General features: G+C 38.9%; 1 protein-coding gene across 1 annotated transcript; it reads left to right on the top strand.

Annotated features, from left to right (window-relative positions):
• Positions 1-141: 141 nt before the first annotated feature.
• LOC121380706 (SCO-spondin-like) lies at positions 142-25417 on the top strand (the record flags this gene model as incomplete). The annotated part of the gene is made up of 18 exons (XM_041509656.1): positions 142-268; positions 1387-1482; positions 3352-3552; positions 4393-4413; positions 5476-6003; positions 7595-7725; positions 9916-10069; positions 10492-10732; positions 12490-12835; positions 13492-13801; positions 14450-14620; positions 16618-16861; positions 17574-17897; positions 18402-18513; positions 18926-19246; positions 21879-22272; positions 22703-23003; positions 24471-25417. Coding segments are annotated over 18 exons (4443 nt in total), but the record flags the coding sequence as incomplete, so codon positions are not given.
• Positions 25418-25756: the final 339 nt, after the last annotated feature.

Raw genomic sequence — 25756 nt, 5'->3', positions numbered from 1 at the left:
CTGATTTTTATGCTTAGTTTTCTCCTGATAATGTCAACATTTAGTTCACGAAATGTTGAGAATTTTATTTTATGGTTTTAATCAAAAACCTATTTTTATTTTACATAATTAGAAAGTGTATGATTGTTGTATCTTCATGTTTGCAGCACATGCACAGCAACTTGCAACCAAGGATACCAGTTTGAAAATAAACAAGCGACTGTTGAGCGGGGATGTGACAACTATAATGGAAAATACTTTGATGACACCGTCATTCCGAAATGTCTTCGTGAGTATCTCACTATTTATTTAACAAACAAAAGTTAAAGTTTGTTTTCTTTAATGACACCACTAGAGCTAATTGATTTATTAATCATCAGCTATTGGATATCAAACATTAATTTTGACATATAGTTTTAGAGACGAAACCCACTACATTTTTTCCATTAGTAGCAAGGGATCTTTTATGTGCACCATCCTACAGACAGGATAGCACATACCAAGACCTTTGATATACCAGTTGTGGTGATATACCCCTGTTGGTGGGTCCATTAGGCTGTTTCTCATTCCAACCAGTGCACCATGACTGGTATATCAAATGCCGTGGTATGTGTTATTCTGTCTGTGGGAAGGTGCATATAAAAGATCCCTTGCTGCTAATCGAAAAGAGTAGCCCATGAAGTGGTAAAAGCAGGTTTCCTCTCTCAATATGTCCTTAATCATAAGTCCCACGCCATATAACCCTAAATACAAAATGTGTTGAATGTATAGTTAAATAAAACATTTCCTTCCTTCCTTTTTAGGAGGTTTGATCGTACGACCCAGTTCAGATTGTTGTCCCTCATTATGTTAATAGCAAACATATATATAAACTATAAACTGTAGTCATGTTTGTTTTATATTTCAAGAAACAATTTTAGAAGATGGGGAGGGGAGAAATTGCAATATATGTTAAATGGATGTGATAAGCATGTATAATCAAGCCATTTAATTCTTAAATACCGGCCTTGGGGATGTCGTGGTTAAGCCATCACATATAAGGCTGGTAGGTACAGGGTTCGCAGCCTGGTACTGGCTCCCACCCAGAGCGAGTTTTAATGACTCATTGGGTAGGTGTAAGGCCACTACACCATATTCTCTCTCCCTAACCACTAACAACTAACTCACTGTCCTGGACAGACAGCCCAGATAACTGAGATGTGTGCCCAGGACAGTGTGCTTGAACCTTAATTGGATATAAGCACAGAAATAAGTTGAAATGAAAAATGGAGGATGTGATAATTAAATCAAGCATGTATAGCCAAGCCATTTAATTCTTAAATTCTAAAACTACTTTCTTGACCTTTGATATACAGTGGAATTTATCTTTTAATTTGAACTAATCTGGTTTTCACTAAATATTTTCAGCTGTATGTAATCCCAAATGTCTGAACGGAGGAAGATGTGTGGGGCCGAACCAGTGCCAATGTACCAGTGACTTCACAGGCACAGTTTGCCAGAAACGTAAGTCTGTTAATAGAAACAGGAATTTAAACTAAGCACAGTTTCAGAGATAGCTACACAATTGTAAAACATTAAACAATAGTTGCTAGTCAATTTTCAGTTGACCAGAAATATTGCTAATTAATCAGGTTTTTGATAACAAGCATAGTGTGTGATAACTCATTTATGCAGGTTACCGGTATCATAAATTAAGAACTTGGTAGCCTGAATGACTTTCTTGACATGTGGTCGCCTCCAAGTAGCCTGAATGACTTTCTTGACATGTGGTCGCCTCCAGGTAGCCTGAATGACTTTCTTGACATGTAGTCGCCCCCAGGTAGCCTGAATGACTTTCTTGACATGTGGGTCACCTCCAGGTAGCCTGAATGACTTTCTCGACATATATGTAACCTCCTGGTAGTCTGAATGACTTTCTCAACATGTGGTTGTCTCTGGGTAGCCTGAATGACATTCTCGATATATATGTAACCTCCAGGTAGCCTGAATGACTTTCTCGACATATGGAATCCTATTAGTTTATTGTGTCAATAAAAATTATCAATGTTTTGTGAACATTTTGACAGTTTATTTACCAATTTAATTTTATCATGAAAAAAACAAAAATCATTAGCATTTCTTCTGATGTTCAGTATATATGGTGTCACGGGGAAACATTTAAAATTGTTATAAAGTTACATTAGGATACTATATGTAGGTTGATTAAGTACATCATGCTGAAAATAAGAGGAACATACTTTATACCTCATCCCAGCACAACTTTAATCTACCTGTATGTCTGTTACGGTAGGTGTCTAACAAACGGTTGTTGCAAGATTTGCCCAGCACATGTTTAATCTGTCTATTACGGTAGGTGTCTAACAAACGGTTGTTGCAAGATTTGCCCAGCACATATTTAATCTGTCTATTACGGTAGATGTCTAACAAATGGTTGTTGCAAGATTTGCATCTGGATTTTACAAACAAGATGCGATTGTTGCTCATTTATATGGATCAAGACTCGAAAATAATTTTGAGGAATAGGAAGCAATCTTTGCGTCTCAGCTTTCAAGATGGAAGCAAGTGCTGGAATTTGAGAAGTAGTTCTAGAAATTAGTCTCAAAGATAGACATAAATTTTTATCAGCAATGTGGAACACTTGAGACAAATTTTGATGAAAACCTAAGATTTATATTGTTTCAGAAAATCAAGAATTCTTCATTCACTACATATGAAATACATATACTGTTAACACTAAGATGGAAGGCAAAAGCTGCTTGTGTAGTTGACTGTAGTTGATCACAAAGCATATTGTACACTTTGAACAGCATTTGTTGTTAATTTTGGGCAGGATATAGCCCAGTGGTAAAGCGCTCGCTCGATGTGCGGTCGGTCTGGGATTGATCCCCGTCGGTGGGCCCATTGGACTACTTCTCATTCCAGCCAGTGCTCCACAACTGGCATATCAAAGGTCGTGGTATATACTACCCTGTCTGTGGGAGGGTGCATATAAAAGATCCCTTGCTACTAATCGAAAAGAGTAGTCCATGAAGTGGCAACAGCGGGTTTCCTCTCTTAATATCTGTGTGGACCATAACCATATGTCTGTACGCCATATAACCATAAATAAAATGTGTTGAGTGCATCGTTAAATAAAACATTACCTACCTTCCTTCCTTGTTAATTTCATGTCTTGGTGGATGGGTTTTAGAAGCTTGTTATATTATGATTGGGTTTTGTGTTGGTTGTTCAAAATCATGTCATCACATATAAATTAATTTGACAGTCTATTGTGCATTTATAGCTTACAACATTTCTTTTTAATTATGAATATAGTGTCTTGATATGATTCAATAATTTATGTGGATGTTAATAATGGAATTTGTTTTGTAGACATTGACAAATGTGCCTCACCGTCGGCCCCACAAAATGGAGACATTCAGTGCAGCACTGATCTTGCGGCCACTGCCACCACGTGTGTTGTCACGTGCAAGCCGACGTTCAAGTTTGAGAAGGCACCGGCTGCTGCGTACAAGTGTACTGCCGATGGAACGTGGACGCCACCAAAACAGTCCATCCCAAACTGCATCTTGGGTAAATCATTGCACGATGCACCAAGCACTATAAATACAAAAAAAAACACCATTCATTATTTAGCGTATGAGACAGAGGGGCAGGTGGGGACAAATCCCACCCGCCTAGTTCTGAAGATATAATCCTCAAATTCGGGCAAAACAAATAGCGATATTTAGGCAAAATTAGATGGCCTAAAACCTTTTCACCATGTATTTCCATCATTCTAACCCCAATATTAGTTGTAATCCATATAAAAAGGTTTAGTTATAAATTCATTTGAAACCCTATATACATGTAGCTCTTTGGCAGTAATGCTAATAGAAAAAAATAATGTCCAGAAAAAATCCTCCTCCCCCCCCCCCCCCCCCCTACAAAAATGCGAGCCCAAAGATTTAAGAAAAGAGGCCAGCTTAAATCTTTGTTATAATTTTTATACTAATGTTTATTGATACTTTTGATTAAAGCGTTTTAATGCATGCACAGACAGACACACACACGCACGCATGCACGCACACTCACTCACTCACACACATGCATGTTTCATGGGTGAAAGTTTTTCGGCATATGCCAGATTTTCCGTTTTTTCCAGGTCTCGAAGTGTCGTTTCAAATGTACACATGCACACATACATGCACGCACCCAAGCACACATGCACATACAAAAAAAACCCCAAAACCCCCACCCCAAATACCCCAATAAAACTTTAAAACAGTAGCATCCCCAATTGTAAAGCCAAATGTGCTGTTAGGAAGAATACCTGTTTCAATCTGTATCATCATTTCATAAATCATAGCTCATTACATATTCTAAGTAAATGGTGTTAGAAATGTCAATAATGCCAGTGTGTTTTGATTTCAGATACGACACCAAAACCTCAAGGTAAGCCAGAGAAAGAAACTCATGTCTTTTCATGTCAACTAAAAACTGGTCTAGATAAACCTCAAAAAGTGTTTTAAATTTTACAGAAATCTTCTTGAATTTAAAAAACAAGATGAGAGTACAATACATTTTACTCATGTTTATAAAAAAGATATATATGGTTTGTAAAATGCATTACTAGGACAGAACAAGTTCCAGAAAGTATCAGTTTACACAAATACCAGAAATGGCACACTCGCAAGATAAATTGACAGCATAAGTTGTAGAAATTTACTCAAATACCAGAATTGGCACACTCCCACAAAAAAAAATAAGTTGTGGAAAGTGTCAATTTATATTGAATGAACAGGTTTGCTTATCATTGAGTCACAGGTTTGCTTATCATTGAGTCATTGGATACTTGTTTAGAAATTAATTACCAAGGTGTGTATGTATATGGAGTAGGTAATGTTAAATGGTTTTATAAAGGTAGTCCTTAAAATAGTTGGAAATGTGATTAAAAGGTCTTTGAATATTTTTAATTATACTCTTAAATGAACCCTAATACCGTAAATATATTAATTTTAATATGGGATTCATTAAGCTACAATGAACTACAGATGCCAGTTCCAAAAATATTTTAAAAGAGTGAACTTAGAAAATTGTATCTGACAAGCACTGATTAAAAGTGATATTTTATGTATAGAGGATTCATTAATCAGCATTTGTCAAAGCTTTGCCTGGACAAACACCAATTAAAGTAGACAAGATTGATATTTTACATGTTAAGAAACATGAGTAAATAACATTTGTATTCGATATTTAGTAAATCACAATTCTAAAGGCACCTCCTTCATCAATATGACATGTTTGCAATTAGCACAAATGTAGTTTGAAGTTGCACACTTTAACTAAATCTTATCAAAACATTACGCTCAAGTATACAGATCTTGTTAGCTTGTAAACAAATAATGCATTGACAGCGAAATATTAACCAAGTTAATAATGGTAAATATCAAATGGCTTTATGACATGGATATTATGGGTAAGTTACAGGATCAATTTTCTTCTGTTATCTTCCAGTGCATCTGGGAGCGGCTTCGTGCGTGGCGTGGGGCCAGGACCACTACCGGACGTTTGACGGCAAGATCTACACATTCACAGGGCAGTGCCGCTATCTTCTCACCAAAGACTGCTCGTTCAACACGTTCGACATCCACGTCATGAATGACCGCAGCTGTCAAGGGCAGTGCCACAGAGAACTCGACATCTACCAGGGCAGCACCAAGATCTCACTGCGTCACGGCGCCACCGGACCGGTGATCACCTGGGATACCGATGTCGTAATGATTCCCAGTTCCAGGGACGGCGTGGTCTTTGAGCAGATTGGGTCGTACATCACCGTGCACAGTGGTTTGGGCTACAAAGTCAAGTGGGACGGCCGAGAGTCGGTGTTCGTGCAGCTGTCGGAGGACCTGAAGGGCAAGACGTGTGGTCTTTGCGGAGTCTATGATGGAGATCCAACCAATGACTTCACAGCAGATGGGGGAGCTGTTGTCCAATCAGCATCCAGCTTTGGAACCAGCTGGAAGAAAACCTTACTGGGGGAAGGTTAGAAATATTTCTTCATCTTTATGTTACTATTTTAGAAGTACCATATTTTCCCTATAAGTATGACTACATTTCAATTCAATTATTTTTCAAAAACTGACGGTGGTCATAATTTTTTATTCATTGTTCATAGCAAATGTCTTGTGTTTTATGCTACTACAGACACTTTGTTAAATAAACATCTTCTGTATGTTAATAAGATCAATGAAAAAGCAAAACAATTGTTTACAGTTAACTTTTATTCAGTATCACATTTTATTACCCCAGCGGCCACTCATAACAGGGAAAATATTTTCCATATTTTCTCAGTGAGAAATATTCTGCATTGGTCTAACGAACACCGGCCTCGGTGGCGTCATGGCAGGCCATCGGTCTACAGGCTGGTAGGTACTGGGTTCGGATCCCAGTCGAGGCATGGGATTTTTAATCCAGATACTGACTCCAAACCCTGAGTGAGTGCTCCGCAAGGCTCAGTGGCTAGGTGTAAACCACTTGCACCGACCAGTGATCCATAACTGGTTCAACAAAGGCCATGGTTTGTGCTATCCTGCCTGTGGGAAGCGCAAATAAAAGATCCCTTGCTGCTAATCGGAAGAGTAGCCCATGTAGTGGCGACAGCGGGTTTCCTCTCAAAATCTGTGTGGTGCTTAACCATATGCCTGACGCCATATAACCGTAAATAAAATGTGTTGAGTGCGTCGTTAAATAAAACACTTCTTTCTTTCTTGGTCTAACGAACAATACTATTGGACAATTTGACACTTACAAACCAATGAACTTTGATGGTACTAAATATGATGTTGTCACAATTTGGCAAACACACAAAATGACGTCATGTACTTTAAAGACTTTGTACGTTTACGGCTCTCTGTTTTTAGTGTTAAATTTATAACAAAATGCCACTTTAATGCAATTCATTATAGATTTTTAGCAGAATAAAAAGAAATTTTGTTTTTAAAAATTATCTATGAACGTGATTAAATTACAAAGCTATAGCAATTATCAGAACAGTGCGTAAAGTGCTTTACATCGTTTCTATACAGGTTGGCCTTCGTGTATGTGCGTAAAAAATAAAGACGTTTAGAGAAAAATAGCTGAGGTAATAAATAGAATAACAAACTCTGTACCAGTTATTATTAAATTTATGTCCCTTGTGAAATAATTTTCATTTGTCACTCGCTAAAGCTCGTGACAATTGAAAATTATTTTACTCGGGACATAAATTTGATAATAACTGGTAACTCATTTATTATCCTCTATGCAATTCGCTGTGCAAGTTTCAGAGATACTGCACTGTTTATACATTTGTCCTTCGATTTGGAATTTAGCTTTGACCATCGCCAACTTTGCATATTGTGACTTTTAAAAATAATGGCCAAATTTTGTTTTAATTTAGTAAAATAAATTCATGTAATAATTCACATTTTGTTACAAACTGAGTTTCTGCCATGTTTGAAGCTTAATAGATAACTTGGTGAACTTTTAAAGTGGAACATATCAGATAAAGTTTGTTGCTAATGTTGCAGCTGTCTGTATATTTGTAATTCAGTTTGAAACAATATTTTCCAAAAGTTTGTTGCTGATATTTCAGCTCAGTGTCCTGACGTTCCCCAGAAGACGGCGTGCCAGACGGACACGGCGGAACACAGCCGAGTTACCAGTCTAGCCACAACCAACTGTGAACAGCTCCTCAACGACAACGCATTCAGCACCTGCAGACTGGTAAGCATGTCTATGAGAATACCATATTTCCTCTAATACATGCCCAGGTGCTTATTCCTTTCAAATGGGTACCAGACCTGGTGCTTATTGAAGACTGGCACATATTTGAGAACAAGTTTTAGAAATTAAAAACAAAAAAACCTAATAATTCAAATGTGACAGTCTGACAAATATCTAATTTTTTAAATTCTGAAATTCTCTCTCTGTCTCTGTTTCTCTCTTGGGGCCCGACATAGCCCAGTGGTAAAGTGCATGCCTGATGTGCAGTCAGTGTCGGTGAGCCCATTGGGTTATTTCTCGTTTCAGCCAGTGCACCACAACTGGTATATCAGAGGCCGTGGTATGTGTTGTTCTGTCTGTGGGATGATGCATATGAAAGATCCCTTGCTGCTAATGGAAAAATGTAGTGGGTTTCCTTTTTAAGACTCAAAGTTACCAAATGTTTGACATTGAATAGTTGATTATTAATATATCATTGTGCTCTAGTGTTGTCGTTTTTTTTTTTTAGAATACCATATTTCCACTAATACCTATGAAGGTGCTTATTCCTTTCAAATGGGCCCTACACCCGCTACTTATTGGAGACTGGTCATTATTGCACAACCAGCATATATAGATTTTTTCAAGCAAGTTTTAAAAATAAAAAATAAAAAGTTATACAGCCAAACTTCGATAACTCGATCTTGAAGGGGACGAGGACGGGTTTCAGGGAGTTTGAGTTTTCGAAATGAATATATAAGAGTCCAAATTTGTAACTGCATTGCAGCTGGTTGATTTTGCTTAGTATTGTTAGAAGCATGTGCTTCGCTGCCTACCTCTGAACTACTACTCTGAAAACTACGCATCCCCAGTTGAAAGGCGAATTAATATATCACTGTCACCACACATTCACAAACATATATTAATAACAGAAAGTAAATGATATAATGAACATTGATATATTTTACAGATGTCAAAACATGACAGAACGTAGCTAACAAATAAAACACTGAATGCCTAATAACACTAAGTACATTTGTTTTACAAAAAATATTTATGCTTTGCACCTCTACTTTATTTCTCCAATTTAACCACCCACCCCTATTTCTGGGCCCTACGCGAGATTACTTTGATGACAAGAAAGCAGAACGTTTTAAAACCGATCTGGCTATCCCCGGGTCCTTTCCAAGATTGCTCGATATTTGATGTATCAATTTTTAACCAAACTAAATGACTTGTGATTGATATACATTAACTGATACATAAATAGAAAAGCTAAAGTTTCACACAATTAATGCCTTTGAGAGCAATTACGAAAATTAATGTTAATGCTCTTTGAAGTTAACCAGACTATATCTGTAATTATGTATTACGTAGAGAGGGTCTCCACCATGTACGACCACTGACAACCAAACATAGGATCATTTCGTTCAACATAGTTGGCGATCTATTATTCTGTAATTATCACCAAATTTCTCGACAGCAAACACAACCTGAGACGGGCGCGCTTCGCCTGATTGACATAATTGACAATACATTCGTGTTTAAAATACTATCGGCAACGACAGTTTGATCAATTCACACATGTCGAGTTTTAGAGGTGCATACTCTATTAAATCTTTATGGTGGGACCAAAGAATTAGGTTAAGAAATCGAGTTTATCGAGTTTTCGAAGGCCGTTATTACTAGTTTGTATAACAACTAGGCTGGGACGGTTGCTTCAGATCAAGAGATCGAAGTTTCCGAGAGATCAAAGGTGGAGTTATCGAAGTTTGACTGTATTTTTTTAATTCTGAAATAATAAAGATGTCTTACTTTTTCTGTATGATTATCAGTGTAAATGTTACGATACATCTCCTGAAAATGTTTTTAACAATAGTGATAATTTCATGCGGCTAACCAAGTGTGAAGAGCAAAGGAAAAAGAAAGAAGTTTTAGTCATATGACCAGACCAGGAATTAAGACTCAGTAGAAGAATTTTAGGCCATCCCATTGACTGTTGGGATGTTCGGACCAAACTACTATCCTTAGGAAAATATGCCTTTGTATTGAGGCCAGGTGAAGTAGTTTTAGAAGTTCTCTCCAATTTTTAATATATTTTGTTACCTAATGCAGGTAGTTGACCTGGCTCCCTAATTTTTTATATTTTGTTATCTAATGCAGGCAGTTGACCTGGCTCCCTAATTTTTTATATTTTGTTATCTAATGCAGGCAGTTGACCCGGCTCCCTATGTTGAAATATGCAAAGCGGACTGCTGTGCAGCTGGCGGAACGACAAATTGTTCTTGCAACACTTTCGAAAGCTATTCCAGGGCTTGCTTACAAAAGAATATGAAGATTTCTTGGAGAACAACTCAGAGATGCCGTTAGTACCACTAGAACAACTTTTATGATTTAAAATACCTTTCTTTGGTAACAATTACCTTTATGTTTGCATACAATTTCATGAACTGGTACTGTGATGTATTATACAATATATTTGAACATTTAGAAAATAACACCTTTGGTCAGAAATGATATTTGCAGACATCAAATAAACAATAACAACTGCAACTCTAAAAGCTCCATAATATTATGTCCAGTGTAAACTGAAATATTTTCCCACGGAACCAACTGAATGTTAAAAGAAATACACGGCCACAATCTAACCACAGAACCTTGACCAGTTAACTTGACCATCCCCACTTTCTGATGTCATTAGCCTTGCAGATGTTATTGTCTATTTGATGCCCAGAAAACACATTTTACAGAATATTATTACCCTCAGTTTACAATTGCCATTTTCAGCTATTGCTTGTCCCACTAACATGGTGTACAAGGAATGCGGCAGTTCTTGTCAGAAGAAGTGCACCGACTTGTCGCCCACCTGCACCGACAACACGTGCGTGGACGGGTGTTTCTGTCGTGACGGGACCATCCTGCACAACGGACAGTGCATTTCTCCCAACGCATGTCCCTGTGAACACCCACTCAACAAGAGTCAGGAGTTTCAACAAGGGGAGACAATTCCACAGGAATGCAACACATGGTAAGTAACAGTTTACGGTATATAACATTTGCCCTGATTTTCTCAATAACAGTTTATAGTATATAACATTTGCCCTGATTTTCACAATAACAGTTTATAGTATATAACATTTGCCCTGATTTTCACAATAACAGTTTATAGTATATAACATTTGCCCTGATTTCCACAATAACAGTTTATAGTATATAACATTTGCCCTGATTTCTACAATAACAGTTTATAGTATATAACATTTGCCCTGATTTCTACAATAACAGTTTATAGTATATAACATTTGCCCTGATTTCACAATAACAGTTTATAGTATATAACATTTGCCCTGATTTCTACAATAACAGTTTATAGTATATAACATTTGCCCTGATTTCACAATAACAGTTTATAGTATATAACATTTGCCCTGATTTCACAATAACAGTTTATAGTATATAACATTTGCCCTGATTTCCACAATAACAGTTTATAGTATATAACATTTGCCCTGATTTCCACAATAACAGTTTATAGTATATAACATTTGCCCTGATTTTCACAATAACAGTTTATGGTATATAACATTTGCCCTGATTTTCACAATAACAGTTTATGGTATATAACATTTGCCCTGATTTCTACAATAACAGTTTATGGTATATAACATTTGCCCTGATTTTCACAATAATGTTTTTTTTTATATTGGTTTTATTTTTATATAGACAGATGGAGAGATAGACAAATAAATTACACCCACAAAACCACCCACCAAACCAACTAACAACACTCAATACTTAAATGTATTAAATTTTTAGATATATTTCCAATAACTGATTTTATATACATTTTTCATTATATGAACCGTCATATGGGAAAACCTACAACTTGTAAAAAAAAAATCTATATATATTTTAGCACATAACGGGTATTAACCTTAAAAACCAAATCTCAAGTATTGAAACTATTTAAAATATATCTTAATGATCTTGTAAATATACAGTATCAGTGGTGTCACTTTTTCAACATAAAAGTAAACAACGTCAAACTTAGAGCCATATTTACTTGGTTTCTGATGTCATCCTAAGTTGTAGGTTTTCTCATGTGATGGCTCATATAGCATACATTACATACACTCAAATGTGAAATAATTCACACATACTCATGCAAATAGATTTTTAATAATACATCGGACACTACATATTGAAGTGACAGACCCTAGTTTTTATTGTTTACATTATTCATATCTGTACATACAAAGTGTTTCTAATACCACAGAATGCATTTTTCATATTTGATGCACATTTCCCTGAGAAGTACCGATCATTAAGACCAGCTCCAGTGTACATTTTAAGGATGTTTTCCTGTTTCACTGTCACAGACTCATGTTTCACTGCATTGTAACGTTATCAAAATGTGTTACAGCTGTGTAGATTAACCAATATTGGTGTCCATTGTTTATGGTTCAAACTAGGGTCTGCCACTTTAAATTCGGTCTCGTCCCAGCCTGTGCACCACAGCTGGTATACCAAAGGCCATGGTATGTGCTATCCTGTCTGTGGGATGGTGCATATAAAACATTCCTTGCCACTAATAGAGTAAATGTAGCGGGTTTCCTTTGATGACTACAAGTCAGAATTAGCAAATGTTTGACATCCAATAGCCGATTATTAATAAATCAGTGTGCTCTAGTTGTGTCATTAAACAAAACAGACTTTAACTTTAAATTCGGTACTTGAAGAAGTATAATCCAGTAGTTACAAACTATTTTTTGTTTTGTTTTGAAGCACATGTAAGGCGGGTCACTGGGACTGCACGACGAAGAAATGTGAGAAAACATGTTCGGCAATTGGTGATCCTCACTACATGACGTTTGATGGAAAGAGATTCAACTTCATGGGCACCTGCTCCTATTACCTGATAAAAAATCCAAACTTCGACATCATCGTGGACAACATCAAATGTGGACATGGCGTGGCGTCGTGTACGAAGTCTGTGACAATCGATATCAATGGTAACACCATCAAGCTGGACCACAATCACCAGCTGTTCATCAACAACAAGCAGATCACACGCCTCCCATATGAGGGAAACGGAATCAAGATCAAGATGGTGTCTTCGCTCTTCATGCAGGTCAGTCTGTCCGTTTTATCAGACAGCCATTTTCTATCATTCGTCCATCTGTCAGTCCATCCATCCGTTCATCTGTCCATCTGTCCATCCATCCATCTGTCCATCCATCCATCCTTTTGTTTATCCATCCATCCATCCATCCATCAGTCCATCCATCTGTCCATCCATCTGTGCATTCATCCATCCATCTGTGCATCCATCCATTCACCGAAACTCATCTATTTATCTATTATCCATCCATAAGTCCATATATCCATCCATCTGCCTGTTCATCCCTATGTCTATTTGTATGTCCTTCTATCCATTTGTCTGTCCGTCCTTCGTCTGTCCATCCATCCATCCATCCATCCATCCATCCATCCATCCATCCAAACTCATCCATCTATCCATCCAATCCCACCCACCCACCAACCCAAAACCCACCCATCCAAACTCACACACCCATCTGTCCATCATTGGTAATTTACTCATTTTTCACATTTAACATCTATCCATCCATCCTTCCTTCCTTATTCTATCCATGGCAAGTTACTCATCTTTCACAGTTACCACCCTTGAAGTTAGGAGATAACAAAAATTTGTTGGGCCTGGTAGGGGACATGTATTACTTTAGTAGTTTTCTACGAACACTTGTTTTCAGTTGTTTATGATTGTAGGCCGAGCTGAGCAATGGAATCACGATCCTGTGGGACGGACGGACAAGAGCGTACATCAAGGCTCCCCCGTCCTTTAAGGGGCAGGTGATGGGGCTGTGTGGCAACTTTGATGGCAACCAGAACAACGACTTCAAGACCAAGGAAGGAGACATTGAGACGAACACGAACGCATTTGGTAACAAGTGGAAGACCGAAGAAACCTGTACCGACATGCCAACCACGCCCCAGCCCCACCCGTGTGACGTTAATGCACAGAGGAAAGTGAAAGCCAAGGAGGCCTGTGATCATCTGAAGAGTGACGTCTTCAAAGGTTGGTTGTGATATTATTTTATTATCCACATGGTTCAACATAACCAAATTAATAAAAATCTTGTATATAATTATTCTTTATTAGTAGTATATTTTAATTGTAATGTAATGTAATGCAAAGTAAATAGTGTAAGGTCTTCAGAGGTGAAATTTGTATTAAATAAATTCAAAGAGACCAGACAAGTGGTTTGGTATACAGAGTAGAGGGGTTTCTGGTTTTAAGAGGTTAATTTCAGTGATTAAAGCTGCGTAAAACATGGGACCATGAAATAAGTTCAGTTTTGAGGGAATTCCGGTTTACTGAGGAAATTCAGAATTTTCACTGTATAATGTAATGAAATGCTTTGTGGTATAATGTAATATAATGAAATGCTTAGCAGTTTAATGTAATATAATGAAATGGTTTGTGGTATAATGTAATATAATGAAATGCTTTGCAGTATAAATGTAATGTAATGAAATGGTTTGTAGTACAATGTAATATAATGAAATACTTTGTGGTATAATGTAATATAATGAAATGCTTTGTGGTATAATGTAATATAACATAATTTAATGTAATATAATGAAATGCTTATAATGTAATGTAAATGTAATTAAAATGCTTTGCAGTATAATGTAATGTAATGTAATGCAATCTCTCATTCAGCCTGCCATGCTGTTCTCGACCCTAATGAATTCTACGAGGACTGTCTGTACGATGTGTGTGCTTGCACCGACAACCTCAAGGACTGCATGTGTCCCAACTTGGGCACGTACGCCGACAACTGTGCCGCTAAAGGAATCCGCATCAACTGGAGGTTCAAGATTCCCGACTGTGGTATGTGTTGCAGGACGTGTTAAACTGACATATTGTTTATTGTTACTGTGCCACATACTGTTACATTAATGGCAAAACAGCTGTGGAATTTAAATGCCTTGGAGACTGTTTTTACCACAGCTATTATCTTAATTGCCTGGGTTGTGATACTCATGATTTGTTGTTTGTAGCACTCGGGGGGGGGGGGGGGGGGGACGTAGCTCAGTGGTAAAGCACTCACCTGATGTGCAGTCAGTCTGGGATCGATCCCCGTTGGTGGGCAAATTGGGACCATAACTGATATATCAAAGGCCATGATATGTGCTATTCTGTCTATTGGATGGTGCATATAAAAGATCCCTTGCTATTAATGAAAAAATGTAGCGGGTTTCCTTTCCAAGACTATATGTTAGAATTACCAAATGTTTAACATCCAATAGTGAACGATTAATAAATCAAAGTGCTCTAGTGGTGTCGTTGAACAGAACAAACTTTACTTTGTTATTATTTGAACAAAATGGTTGTCGCTGCTGCTTCGCTGTGGCTGGTGATAGTCTTAAGATAGTTTGTTGTTTGTAGCCCTGCAGTGCCCTGGTGGACAGGAGTACCAGGAGTGTGGCAGCCCGTGTGCGAGGACTGTCTTAAGATAGTTTGTTGTTTGTAGCCCTGCAGTGCCCCGGTGGACAGGAGTACCAGGAGTGTGGCAGCCCGTGTGCGAGAACGGTCTTAAGATAGTTTGTTGTTTGTAGCCCTGCAGTGCCCCGGTGGACAGGAGTACCAGGAGTGTGGCAGCCCGTGTGCGAGAACGGTCTTAAGATAGTTTGTTGTTTGTAGCCCTGCAGTGCCCCGGTGGACAGGAGTACCAGGTGTGTGGCAGCCCGTGTGCGAGGACTGTCTTGAGATAGTTTGTTCTTTGTAGCCCTGCAGTGCCCCGGTGGACAGGAGTACCAGGTGTGTGGCAGCCCGTGTGCGAGAACGGTCTTGAGATAGTTTGTTCTTTGTAGCCCTGCAGTGCCCCGGTGGACAGGAGTACCAGGTGTGTGGCAGCCCGTGTGCGAGGACTGTCTTAAGATAGTTTATTGTTTGTAGCCCTGCAGTGCCCCGGTGGACATGAGTACCAGGTGTGTGGCAGCCCGTGTGCGAGGACTGTCTTAAGATAGTTTGTTGTTTGTAGCCCTGCAGTGCCCCGGTGGACAGGAGTACCAGGAGTGTGGCAGCCCGTGTGCGAGAACGGTCTTGAGATAGTTTGTTCTTTGTAGCCCTGCAGTGCCCCGGTGGACAGGAGTACCAGGTGTGTGGCAGCCCGTGTGCGAGAACGGTCTTAAGATAGTTTGTTGTTTGTAGCCCTGCAGTGCCCCGGTGGACAGGAGTACCAGGTGTGTGGCAGCCCGTGTGCGAGGACGGTCTTAAGATAGTTTGTTGTTTGTAGCCCTGCAGTGCCCCGGTGGACAGGAGTACCAGGTGTGTGGCAGCCCGTGTGCGAGAAAGGTCTTAAGATAGTTTGTTGTTTGTAGCCCTGCAGTGCCCCGGTGGACAGAGTACCAGGTGTGTGGCAGTGTGCGAGAACGGTTTAAGATAGTTTGTTGTTTGTAGCCCTGCAGTGCCCCGGTGGACAGGAGTACCAGGTGTGTGGCAGCCCGTGTGCGAGGACTGTCTTAAGATAGTTTGTTGTTTGTAGCCCTGCAGTGCCCCGGTGGACAGGAGTACCAGGTGTGTGGCAGCCCGTGTGCGAGGACTGTCTTAAGATAGTTTGTTGTTTGTAGACCTGCAGTGCCCCGGTGGACAGGAGTACCAGGTGTGTGGCAGCCCGTGTGCGAGAACAGTCTTAAGATAGTTTGTTGTTTGTAGTCCTGCAGTGCCCCGGTGGACAGGAGTACCAGGTGTGTGGCAGCGCGTGTGCGAGGACTGTCTTAAGATAGTTTGTAGTTTGTAGCCCTGCAGTGCCCCGGTGGACAGGAGTACCAGGTGTGTGGCAGCCCGTGTGCGAGAACGGTCTTAACATAGTTTGTTGTTTGTAGCCCTGCAGTGCCCCGGTGGACAGGAGTACCAGGTGTGTGGCAGCCCGTGTGCGAGAACGTGTCGGAACCTGGCCGAGAACGAGCACTGTGGCGAGAACAACAAGTGTGTGGAAGGCTGCAACTGTCCGAAGGGTCAGACCCTCGACGACAACGACCAGTGTGTCGACATTGCCATGTGTCCCTGTATCTTTGACAACCGAGAGTACCCACCCGGCTTCGTCACTGCAAAGGAAGGAAAGATATGGTGAATATATATACCTGTATATATTTAATTTTTGTGTAATTTTTATTTTATTTATTTATTTAATTATTTATTTTTATTTTATTTTTTTAAAGTTATTTATTTGTAAAAATAATTTTTAAAATGTTCCTAGTTTATTTTTTTATTATTATTTTTTATTTTATTTATTTGTTTATTTTTAAAAATAATTTAAAAATATTTTCCAAGTCCCTTAATACAAATATGACTCATATACATGTATTAACAACCAGTGAAATATCTGTAAAGTATATGTTAAATACCATAAATCCTTGAAGAGAGGCCTGCCTCAATCGTCTCCCAGCGGGTACTCCTGTATTATTCTTTATATACTACATAACTACAATTTTTATACAGTGTTTGTGAAACAACAAGAGGAGTGGGACGTAGCCCAGTGGTAAAATGCTCGCTTGATGCGCAGTTGGTTTGGGATCAATCCCCATCGGTGGGCCCATTGGGCTATTTCTCATTCCAGCCAGTGCACCACAACTGGTATATCAAATGCTGTGGTATGTGCTATCCTGTCTGTGGGATGGTGCATATAAAAGATCCCTTGCTACTAATAGAACAATGTAGCGGGTTTCCTCTTTAAGACAATATGTCAGAATAACCAAATATTTGACATCAATAGCCGATAATTAATAATCAATGTGCTCTAGTGGTATCATTAAACAAAACAAACTCTTTTTTTTTCCAGTGTTTGTGCGGGAGCCCAATGGAACTGCCAGCCGATACCCACCCAAGGCACGGGGCCGCCCATCACCGTGACTCACAGGCCAGTCCAATCTCTGTGTCCAGACAAGATGGAGTACAGCACGTGCGTTAGTCCGTGTCCCGTCACGTGCGACAACATGCATGACCCGCTCACCTGCTCCAATGCCAACTGCAAGGCAGGGTGCGAGTGCAAGCCAGGCTTCGTCAAAGAGGGAGATAACTGCATCAACAAGACCATGTGTCCGTGTCACCACGGTGGCAAGGCATTTTATGAGGGCGACAAAATAACCATGGATTGTAATCAGTGGTAAGTTGTAGTTTAAATTTTTTAATTTTTTTATTAAATAGACTATTTTTAATTTGCTGCCATTGTAAGAAGTCTATGTTACCATGGCAGCAAGACATTTTATGAGGGTAATAAAATAACCATGGATTGTAATCAGTGGTAAGTTGTAGTTTTTATCGGAAGAACGTTATAAAGTTTTGGGGGTGTTTTTCATTTGTTTTTTTTAATTAAAGAGGCTATTCTCAATTTGCTGCCATTGTAAGAAGTTTCCAACTAATAAAATCTTTTGATAATTTAAATTACATACTAAATATAGTTCGTTGTTTAGAATATCAGTGTCTGTATATTCATTGTATTTGTGGATACATAATATGTAAAAACTCTTAATTTTATCTGATTTAAACCTTGCCGTTATGGGCAACTACTTCTAAGGGCCTTTTTGGCTTCAGTACAATTCTGGTGGTACTTGGCTCGTGGACTTGGAGATACGAATGTTCTCAGAATGCTTGTTGTTTTTATTTGCAGTGTGTGTAAGAGTCGCAGGTGGGAGTGTGGAAACAAAGACTGCCCGGCCATCTGCAGTGCTATAGGAGACTCGCACTACACCACATTTGATGGAAAGGAATACAAGTTCCAGGTTGTTAACCATGATATAAACTTAACTGGCATTATTACTCAGCCTTGTTGAAGTGAACTTGTTTTATAAAACAACATAATACTCAAATTGTCAAAATTAATTGATTAGTGTCATTCCAATAAAAGAATAAAAAAATAATAATTAAAAATATATATAAAAATAAATAATAATAATAATAATAATAAAAAATAATGATTAGTGTCATTCAAATTTAAAAAAAATATATATATATTTTTTTAAAATAATAATAATAATAAAAATAAATAAACATTAAAAAATTAAAAGCCCACGACCTCCCAACTAACATATCTAAACAATGAAATAGTCTTTGTTAACTTGCTTTTTAAAAGATCTGAATCTTGGAAAGTAAGATTTATGACTTTAAAATGGCTTCGGTTTTGTTTCTCCACAGGGTGCTTGTATGTACACACTGGTAAAATCGACAGCCACAAACCCGACCAAGTTCCAAGTGACCACGGAGAACATCCCGTGTGGAACGTCTGGAGTGACCTGTACCAAGGCTATTGAGATCATCATTGGGGAGCCGGGAGAACACGACTTCTACCGACTAGAGTTGATTCGTGGCAAGCCAGTAATACCGGAACCTGGATCACCCTTCATCATAAAGGACGTGGGCAATTTTGTGTACATAAACACGAGCCTGGGCATCAACATCATGTGGGATAAGGGAACACGAGTGTATATTCAACTTTCCACCATGCACAGAAACAAGGTGAGCCATCTGACATGGTAGAATTTAAATATTTCGTGTGACGTTGATAGCAACTATTGCCAGATGATATGATCAAAGAAAGAAATGTTTTATTTAACACATTGTATTTACGGTTATATGGCGTCAGACATATGATTAAGGACCACACAGATATTGAGAGAGGAAACCCGCTGTTGCCACTTCATAGGCTACTCTTTTCGATCAACAGCAAGGGATCTATTATATGCACCATCCCACAGACAGGGTAGTACCATGGCCTTTGATATACCAGTCGTGGTGCATTGGCTGGAACGAGAAATAGCCCAGTGGGCACACCGACGGGGATCGATCCCACACCGACTGCGCATCGAGTGAGCGCTGTACCACTGTCATATGATCAAAGAATGGCATTGGATATAGTGTAAAAAAATAATAATAAAAAGTTTGTTTTAACAACACCACTAAACTACATTGATTTGTTATATTAATCACTGGCTAATGGATGTCAAACATGGAAACAGATGTCACGCGAACTATCATCTGTCTGATTATAGATGGTTTGTACCACGCTACAATTTAGAACATAAAATATGGAACCTTTTTCATTCAGTGCTGCGGTACAACTTCCTCATTGTATAGTCCCCTACCAGTCAATCTGTCTGTCCATCTGTCTTTCCGTCTGTCAGTCCATCTGTCTGTCCATCTGTCGATCCGTCTGTCAGTCCATCTGTCTGTCCGTCTGTCTTTCCATCTGTCAGTCCATCTGTCTGTCCGACTGTCCATCTGTCCGTCTGTCGATCCATCTGTCAGTCCATCTGTCGATCCATCTGTCTGTCCATCTATCGATCCATCTTTCAGTCCATCTGTCGATCCGTCTGTCAGTCCATCTGTCGATCCGTCTGTCAGTCCATCTGTCTGTCTGTCTGTCGATCCATCTGTCTGTCTGTCTGTCAGTCCATCTGTCTGTCTGACTGTCGATCCGTCTGTTAGTCCATCTGTCTGTCCATCTGTCGATCCATCTGTCAGTCCATCTGTCGATCCATCTGTCTGTCCATCTGTCGATTTGTCTGTCCGTCTGTCGATCCATCTGTCTGTCCGTCTGTCAGTCCATCTGTCTGTCTGACTGTCGATCCGTCTGTTGATCCGTCTGTCAGTCCGTCTGTCTGTCCTTCTGTTGATCCATCTGTCTGTCCATATGTCAGTCCATCTGTCGGTCCATCTGTCCGTCTGTCATGCTGTCACACATAGTTTTCTGGACCTTTTGTTTTGCAATGTCTTGAGATATTGAGCTGAAATTTTATATATAGCTTTATCATATTCTGTTAAGATCTAATTTGACTTTCATGGCAATTTACCCATTTTGCACAGAGATAACTGAACTTAGGAGACATGAACATTTGTTTTCCAAACTTTCTTTTTGCAATACCTCAAGATACTGAAACTGAAATTTTGTATATAGCATTTTCATGTACAGCTACAGATCAAGTCTTTTACCCATTTTTGACAGAGTAATGGCCCTTGAACTTAGGAGATTAGGTAATATGCAAATTTGTTGGGCCTGGTAGGGGACATACCTGTATTTCTGTAGCAGTACTCTTAGAATAACTTGTTTTAACTCTTACAATATGTTCAGGTTGCTGGTCTGTGTGGTAACTTCAATATTTAACTCTTACAATATGTTCAGGTTGCTGGTCTGTGTGGTAACTTCAATATTTAACTCTTACAATATGTTCAGGTTGCTGGTCTGTGTGGTAACTTCAATATTTAACTCTTACAATATGTTCAGGTGTCTGGTCTGTGTGGTAACTTCGATATTTAACTCTTCCAATATATTCAGGTGTCTGGTCTGTGTGGTAACTTCGATATTTAACTCTTCCAATATGTTCAGGTGTCTGGTCTGTGTGGTAACTTCATTATTTAACTCTTACAATATGTTCAGGTGTCTGGTCTGTGTGGTAACTTCGATATTTAACTCTTCCAATATGTTCAGGTGTCTGGTCTGTGTGGTAACTTCGATATTTAACTCTTCCAATATGTTCAGGTGTCTGGTCTGTGTGGTAACTTCATTATTTAACTCTTACAGTATGTTCAGGTGGCTGGTCTGTGTGGTAACTTCGATATTTAACTCTTACAGTATGTTCAGGTGTCTGGTCTGTGTGGTAACTTCATTATTTAACTCTTACAATATGTTCAGGTATCTGGTCTGTGTGGTAACTTCGATATTTAACTCTTACAGTATGTTCAGGTGTCTGGTCTGTGTGGTAACTTCATTATTTAACTCTTGCAATATGTTCAGGTATCTGGTCTGTGTGGTAACTTCAATATTTAACTCTTATAATATGTTCAGGTTGCTGGTCTGTGTGGTAACTTCAATATTTAACTCTTACAATATGTTCAGGTGTCTGGTCTGTGTGGTAACTTCAATATTTAACTCTTACAATATGTTCAGGTTGCTGGTCTGTGTGGTAACTTAAATATTTAACTCTTACAATATGTTCAGGTTGCTGGTCTGTGTGGTAACTTCAATATTTAACTCTTACAATATGTTCAGGTTGCTGGTCTGTGTGGTAACTTCAATATTTAACTCTTACAATATGTTCAGGTTGCTGGTCTGTGTGGTAACTTCAATATTTAACTCTTACAATATGTTCAGGTTGCTGGTCTGTGTGGTAACTTCAACGGCGACCAGAAGGATGACTTCAAGATGCCTCAGGGCGGACCTCCGTCCGTGTCGGCCACAGCGTTTGGTGACAGCTGGAAGGCGCACGACTACTGCAGTCCTTCCAAGGCCGTGGTCGATACGTGCCAGGTGAACCCTCATCGGAAACCGTGGGCTCAGAGGAAGTGTGGCATCATCCATTCGGACCTGTTTGAACCGTGCCACTCGGAGGTTGACTACAAGCCTTTCCTAGACAGGTGTATTTTCGATGCTTGTGCCTGCGATCTGGGTGGAGACTGTGAGTGTCTGTGTACAGCCATTGCAGCTTATGCCCACGAATGCGCCATCAAAGGAACGCCCATTCACTGGAGAAGCAATGATCTGTGTGGTAAGTATACTGACATATCTCACACTAACCGTTAACAACTAACCACTAACACCCAATAGCCGATGATTAATAAATCAAAAGTTCTCTAGTAGTGTTGTTAACAAAACAAACTTTTGACTTTGGAATTATAATATACTGATGGAAAGAAATAAAGAAATAGCAACAAGAAATAATATAATAATCAACTGATATTGTCAGAAATTGACTGGGGACATATAGGCAGCTCATTCAACACTACAGACATTCAATCCCACATTACAACTTGGTATGAAATACAGACATTACTACGCTAGTTGTGAATTACATTTGGTCTACAATTCCATGTGTTCCCTTATTTCTTTCCATCAGTATATTTCCATATAAGGTCCAGTAGATTTTAACATGGATTAGACATGGTGAAACAAAACTTCTGTCTGTTTTTCGTCTGCAGCCATTGAATGCCCAGACTGCATGACGTACAACCCGTGTGTTTCGACCTGCCCCAAGAAGACATGCGACAACCGGCTTGTGTTTGACAGCATCACCGTGGACTGCAAGAAGGACCTGTGTTTTGAGGGCTGTGACCTGCAGACCTGTCCTCCAGGCCAGGTGTTCGATGGAAGCGTGTCCCCTATGAAGTGCATCCCCGAACCTTTCTGCACAACAACAGCCTGCGTGATCAACGGCAAGAGTTACAGAGAGGGAGAACGCATTGAAGACACCAAGGCTTGCCGGATCGACTGTGAAATCTGGTATAGGCCTCTGAGAAAGATGTTTTAATTTAAACCAAATATAGGAGTCGGGATCTGGCTTATTCAGTCGAGCTATAGAGTGCTTATCTGAGGTGCTTTCATCACAGGATCGAATCCCTTCAGTGGACACATTCTCTGGTCAACTGGGTGTTTTCCCGTCCCAACCAGTTCCCCACAACTGGTGTATTAAAGGCCAATGTATGTGCTGTCCTGTCTGTAGAAAAATGCATATGAAAGATCCTTTGCTACTAATGGAAAAATGTAGCAGGTTTTCTCTAAGTCTGTATGTCAGAATGACCTAATGTTTGACATTCAGTAGCTGATGATGAATAAATCAGTGTGCTGTAGTGGTGTCATTAAACAAAACAAACAGTAATTTTAACTTAATTTCATAAAGATTTTCTATTATATGAAATAGTTGTTAACTGTTTCAAGGAGGTTCGTGCTTTTCTAGCACATGTTTCTTGGTGGGCCCAACTCGCACACCAAACTCTGACGTAATGCACATATGTTATGATGGCTATTTAAACCAACATTGTAACATTAACTATTATTGAGTCAAAAGATACCTGACCTTTTAATTAAATATCTGTGTGTTAGAAAACAAAATGTGAGATCATTTTTCCTATGAAACATGAGTCGGTAGCAGATCTTTGGTTTACCAGTTGTAAATTAGGTCACCAGTATCGGCTCCATACATTTGATTCAGCTCCATACATTTGATTCAGCTCCATACATTTGATTCAGCTGTTAAATTTCTATTATCCTATGACTAGGCACCAGCTATTTCAGTTTGGTTGCAGGTTTTTGTTTTTAATTGTTTGACCCTCTCATACATGTATAAAACATATAATATGAAATAGTCAAGGAAATTACATTAAATTGTCATTATTACCGTAAGCTTTACAGCTTATAGATAGACAAAAATAGACATTTACATACTAAATAATACGTTGATGATATGGCTAAGGAGTAGTGGAGAATACAAATGCATGCTATCTCATTATGTTGTTATTTTATTGTTCACCAAGTGGCAGGACGTGGCCCAGTGGTACAGCACTCGCTTGATGAGCAATTGGTTTGGGATTGATCCCCGTCGGTGGGCACATTGGGCTATTTCTCGTTCCAGTCAGTACACCACTGACTGGTATATCAAAGGCTGTGGTGTGTGCTATCCTCTCAGTGGGATGATACATATAAAGATTCATTGCTACTAATGGAAAATGTAGCACATTTCCACTCTAAGACTATATATATATCAAAATTACCAAACATTTGAGATCTAAATAATAAATAAATCAATGTGCTCTAGTGGTGTTGTTAAACAAAACTAACTTTATTATCAAAGCCATTACAGCTTATAGATGATAAAAAATATACATGTACCGGTACGTACAAAATAATATTTAGTGGAGAAAACCAAACATACACTATATCATTGTGTTGTTGCTTTGTTTTTCACTAAAGTACCTGCAACAGTGGTCAGCTTAAACGGATGGGCTTCTGTACAGGAACAACACCTTTCATCGCCCAGCCATCTCTGTCTCCATCGGCGATGCCGCCAGTGTCACCCACCGTCCAGCAGATTCATCCAGCAGTGTGTACATCTTCGGGGTGGACGGCGTGGATGAGTGCCAACACACCGACACCAGCGAACCGTGGCGACGTCGAAAACATTGACAGCCTGCGCAAGACATACTCGTTCTGCGCCGAGAACCAGATGGACAGTATCGAGTGTCGCGTCGTAGGCCCGGGACCCATGGCCGACTACGCAGGCCAGAAAATAAAGTGTGCTCTCCCCGACGGATTCAGGTGCCTGCATCTCGACCAGACCGGCGGTGACATGTGTTACGACTACGAAGTGCGGTTCAGTTGTGACTGTAAGTGAAGTAATTCCTGAACGCGTTATTCAGTCATAATTTACTATGATTTAAAACAATAATAATCATAAATTTGCAGTCGTTTTCGTAGTAGTGGTGACATTTGCTATGACTATGAATTTTGCAACCATTATCGTTATAGTAGTAGGGACATTTGCTCTGACTATGAAATCTGGCTAAGTTGTGACTGCAAATCAATTGATTCCTGAATGGTTTATTCAGTCCTAATTTGCTATAATTAAAAAATATATGTTTTTTAGTAGTTGTGACATTTGCTATGCCTATGAAGTTCGGTCCAATTGCGACTGAAAGAGAATTAATTCCTGAACGATTATTGATTCTTAATATGCTATATTTGAAAGAAAATGCTTTTGCAATCATAATAGTATTAATGTGTGTCTACGAAAAGACATGAATTAATATTAATATGAAGTGACTGAATTTCACACAACACAATAAATGTTTAACATGGATTATCCTGCATGTTGTATTTCATTAAATATATTTTGTAGTCAATAAAATAAAGAAACTAAAGTATTTGTTGAGTTTATATTCTGGGTTGTATTATATATTGAGTCAATGCCTGATACACATGATTCTTTAGACTGTGGTGGGTGCACTACTTTTTATATATATATATACTACGTGTGGATAACGTAACTTAATAACTCACCTAGCTAGCAGCTATATTTCCTCAGATTGCAGGTTTTAGTTGACGCTTTTTTTAAAGTTTGAATGAAAAAAGAAGATATGTCAGATATTTAGTTCAACTTTGTATTATTAAACAATATTATATACATGTATACTGATGTCTAATCAAATATATATATATTACCTCAACCCTTTATTTTTATTATATTTGTGAACATAATT

This window comes from Gigantopelta aegis, chromosome 9 (assembly GCF_016097555.1).
Source record: "Gigantopelta aegis isolate Gae_Host chromosome 9, Gae_host_genome, whole genome shotgun sequence".
Lineage (NCBI taxonomy): Eukaryota > Metazoa > Mollusca > Gastropoda > Neomphalida > Peltospiridae > Gigantopelta > Gigantopelta aegis.
Note: the sequence above shows the minus strand (reverse complement) of the source record. Positions and strands in the feature narration are given on the sequence as shown.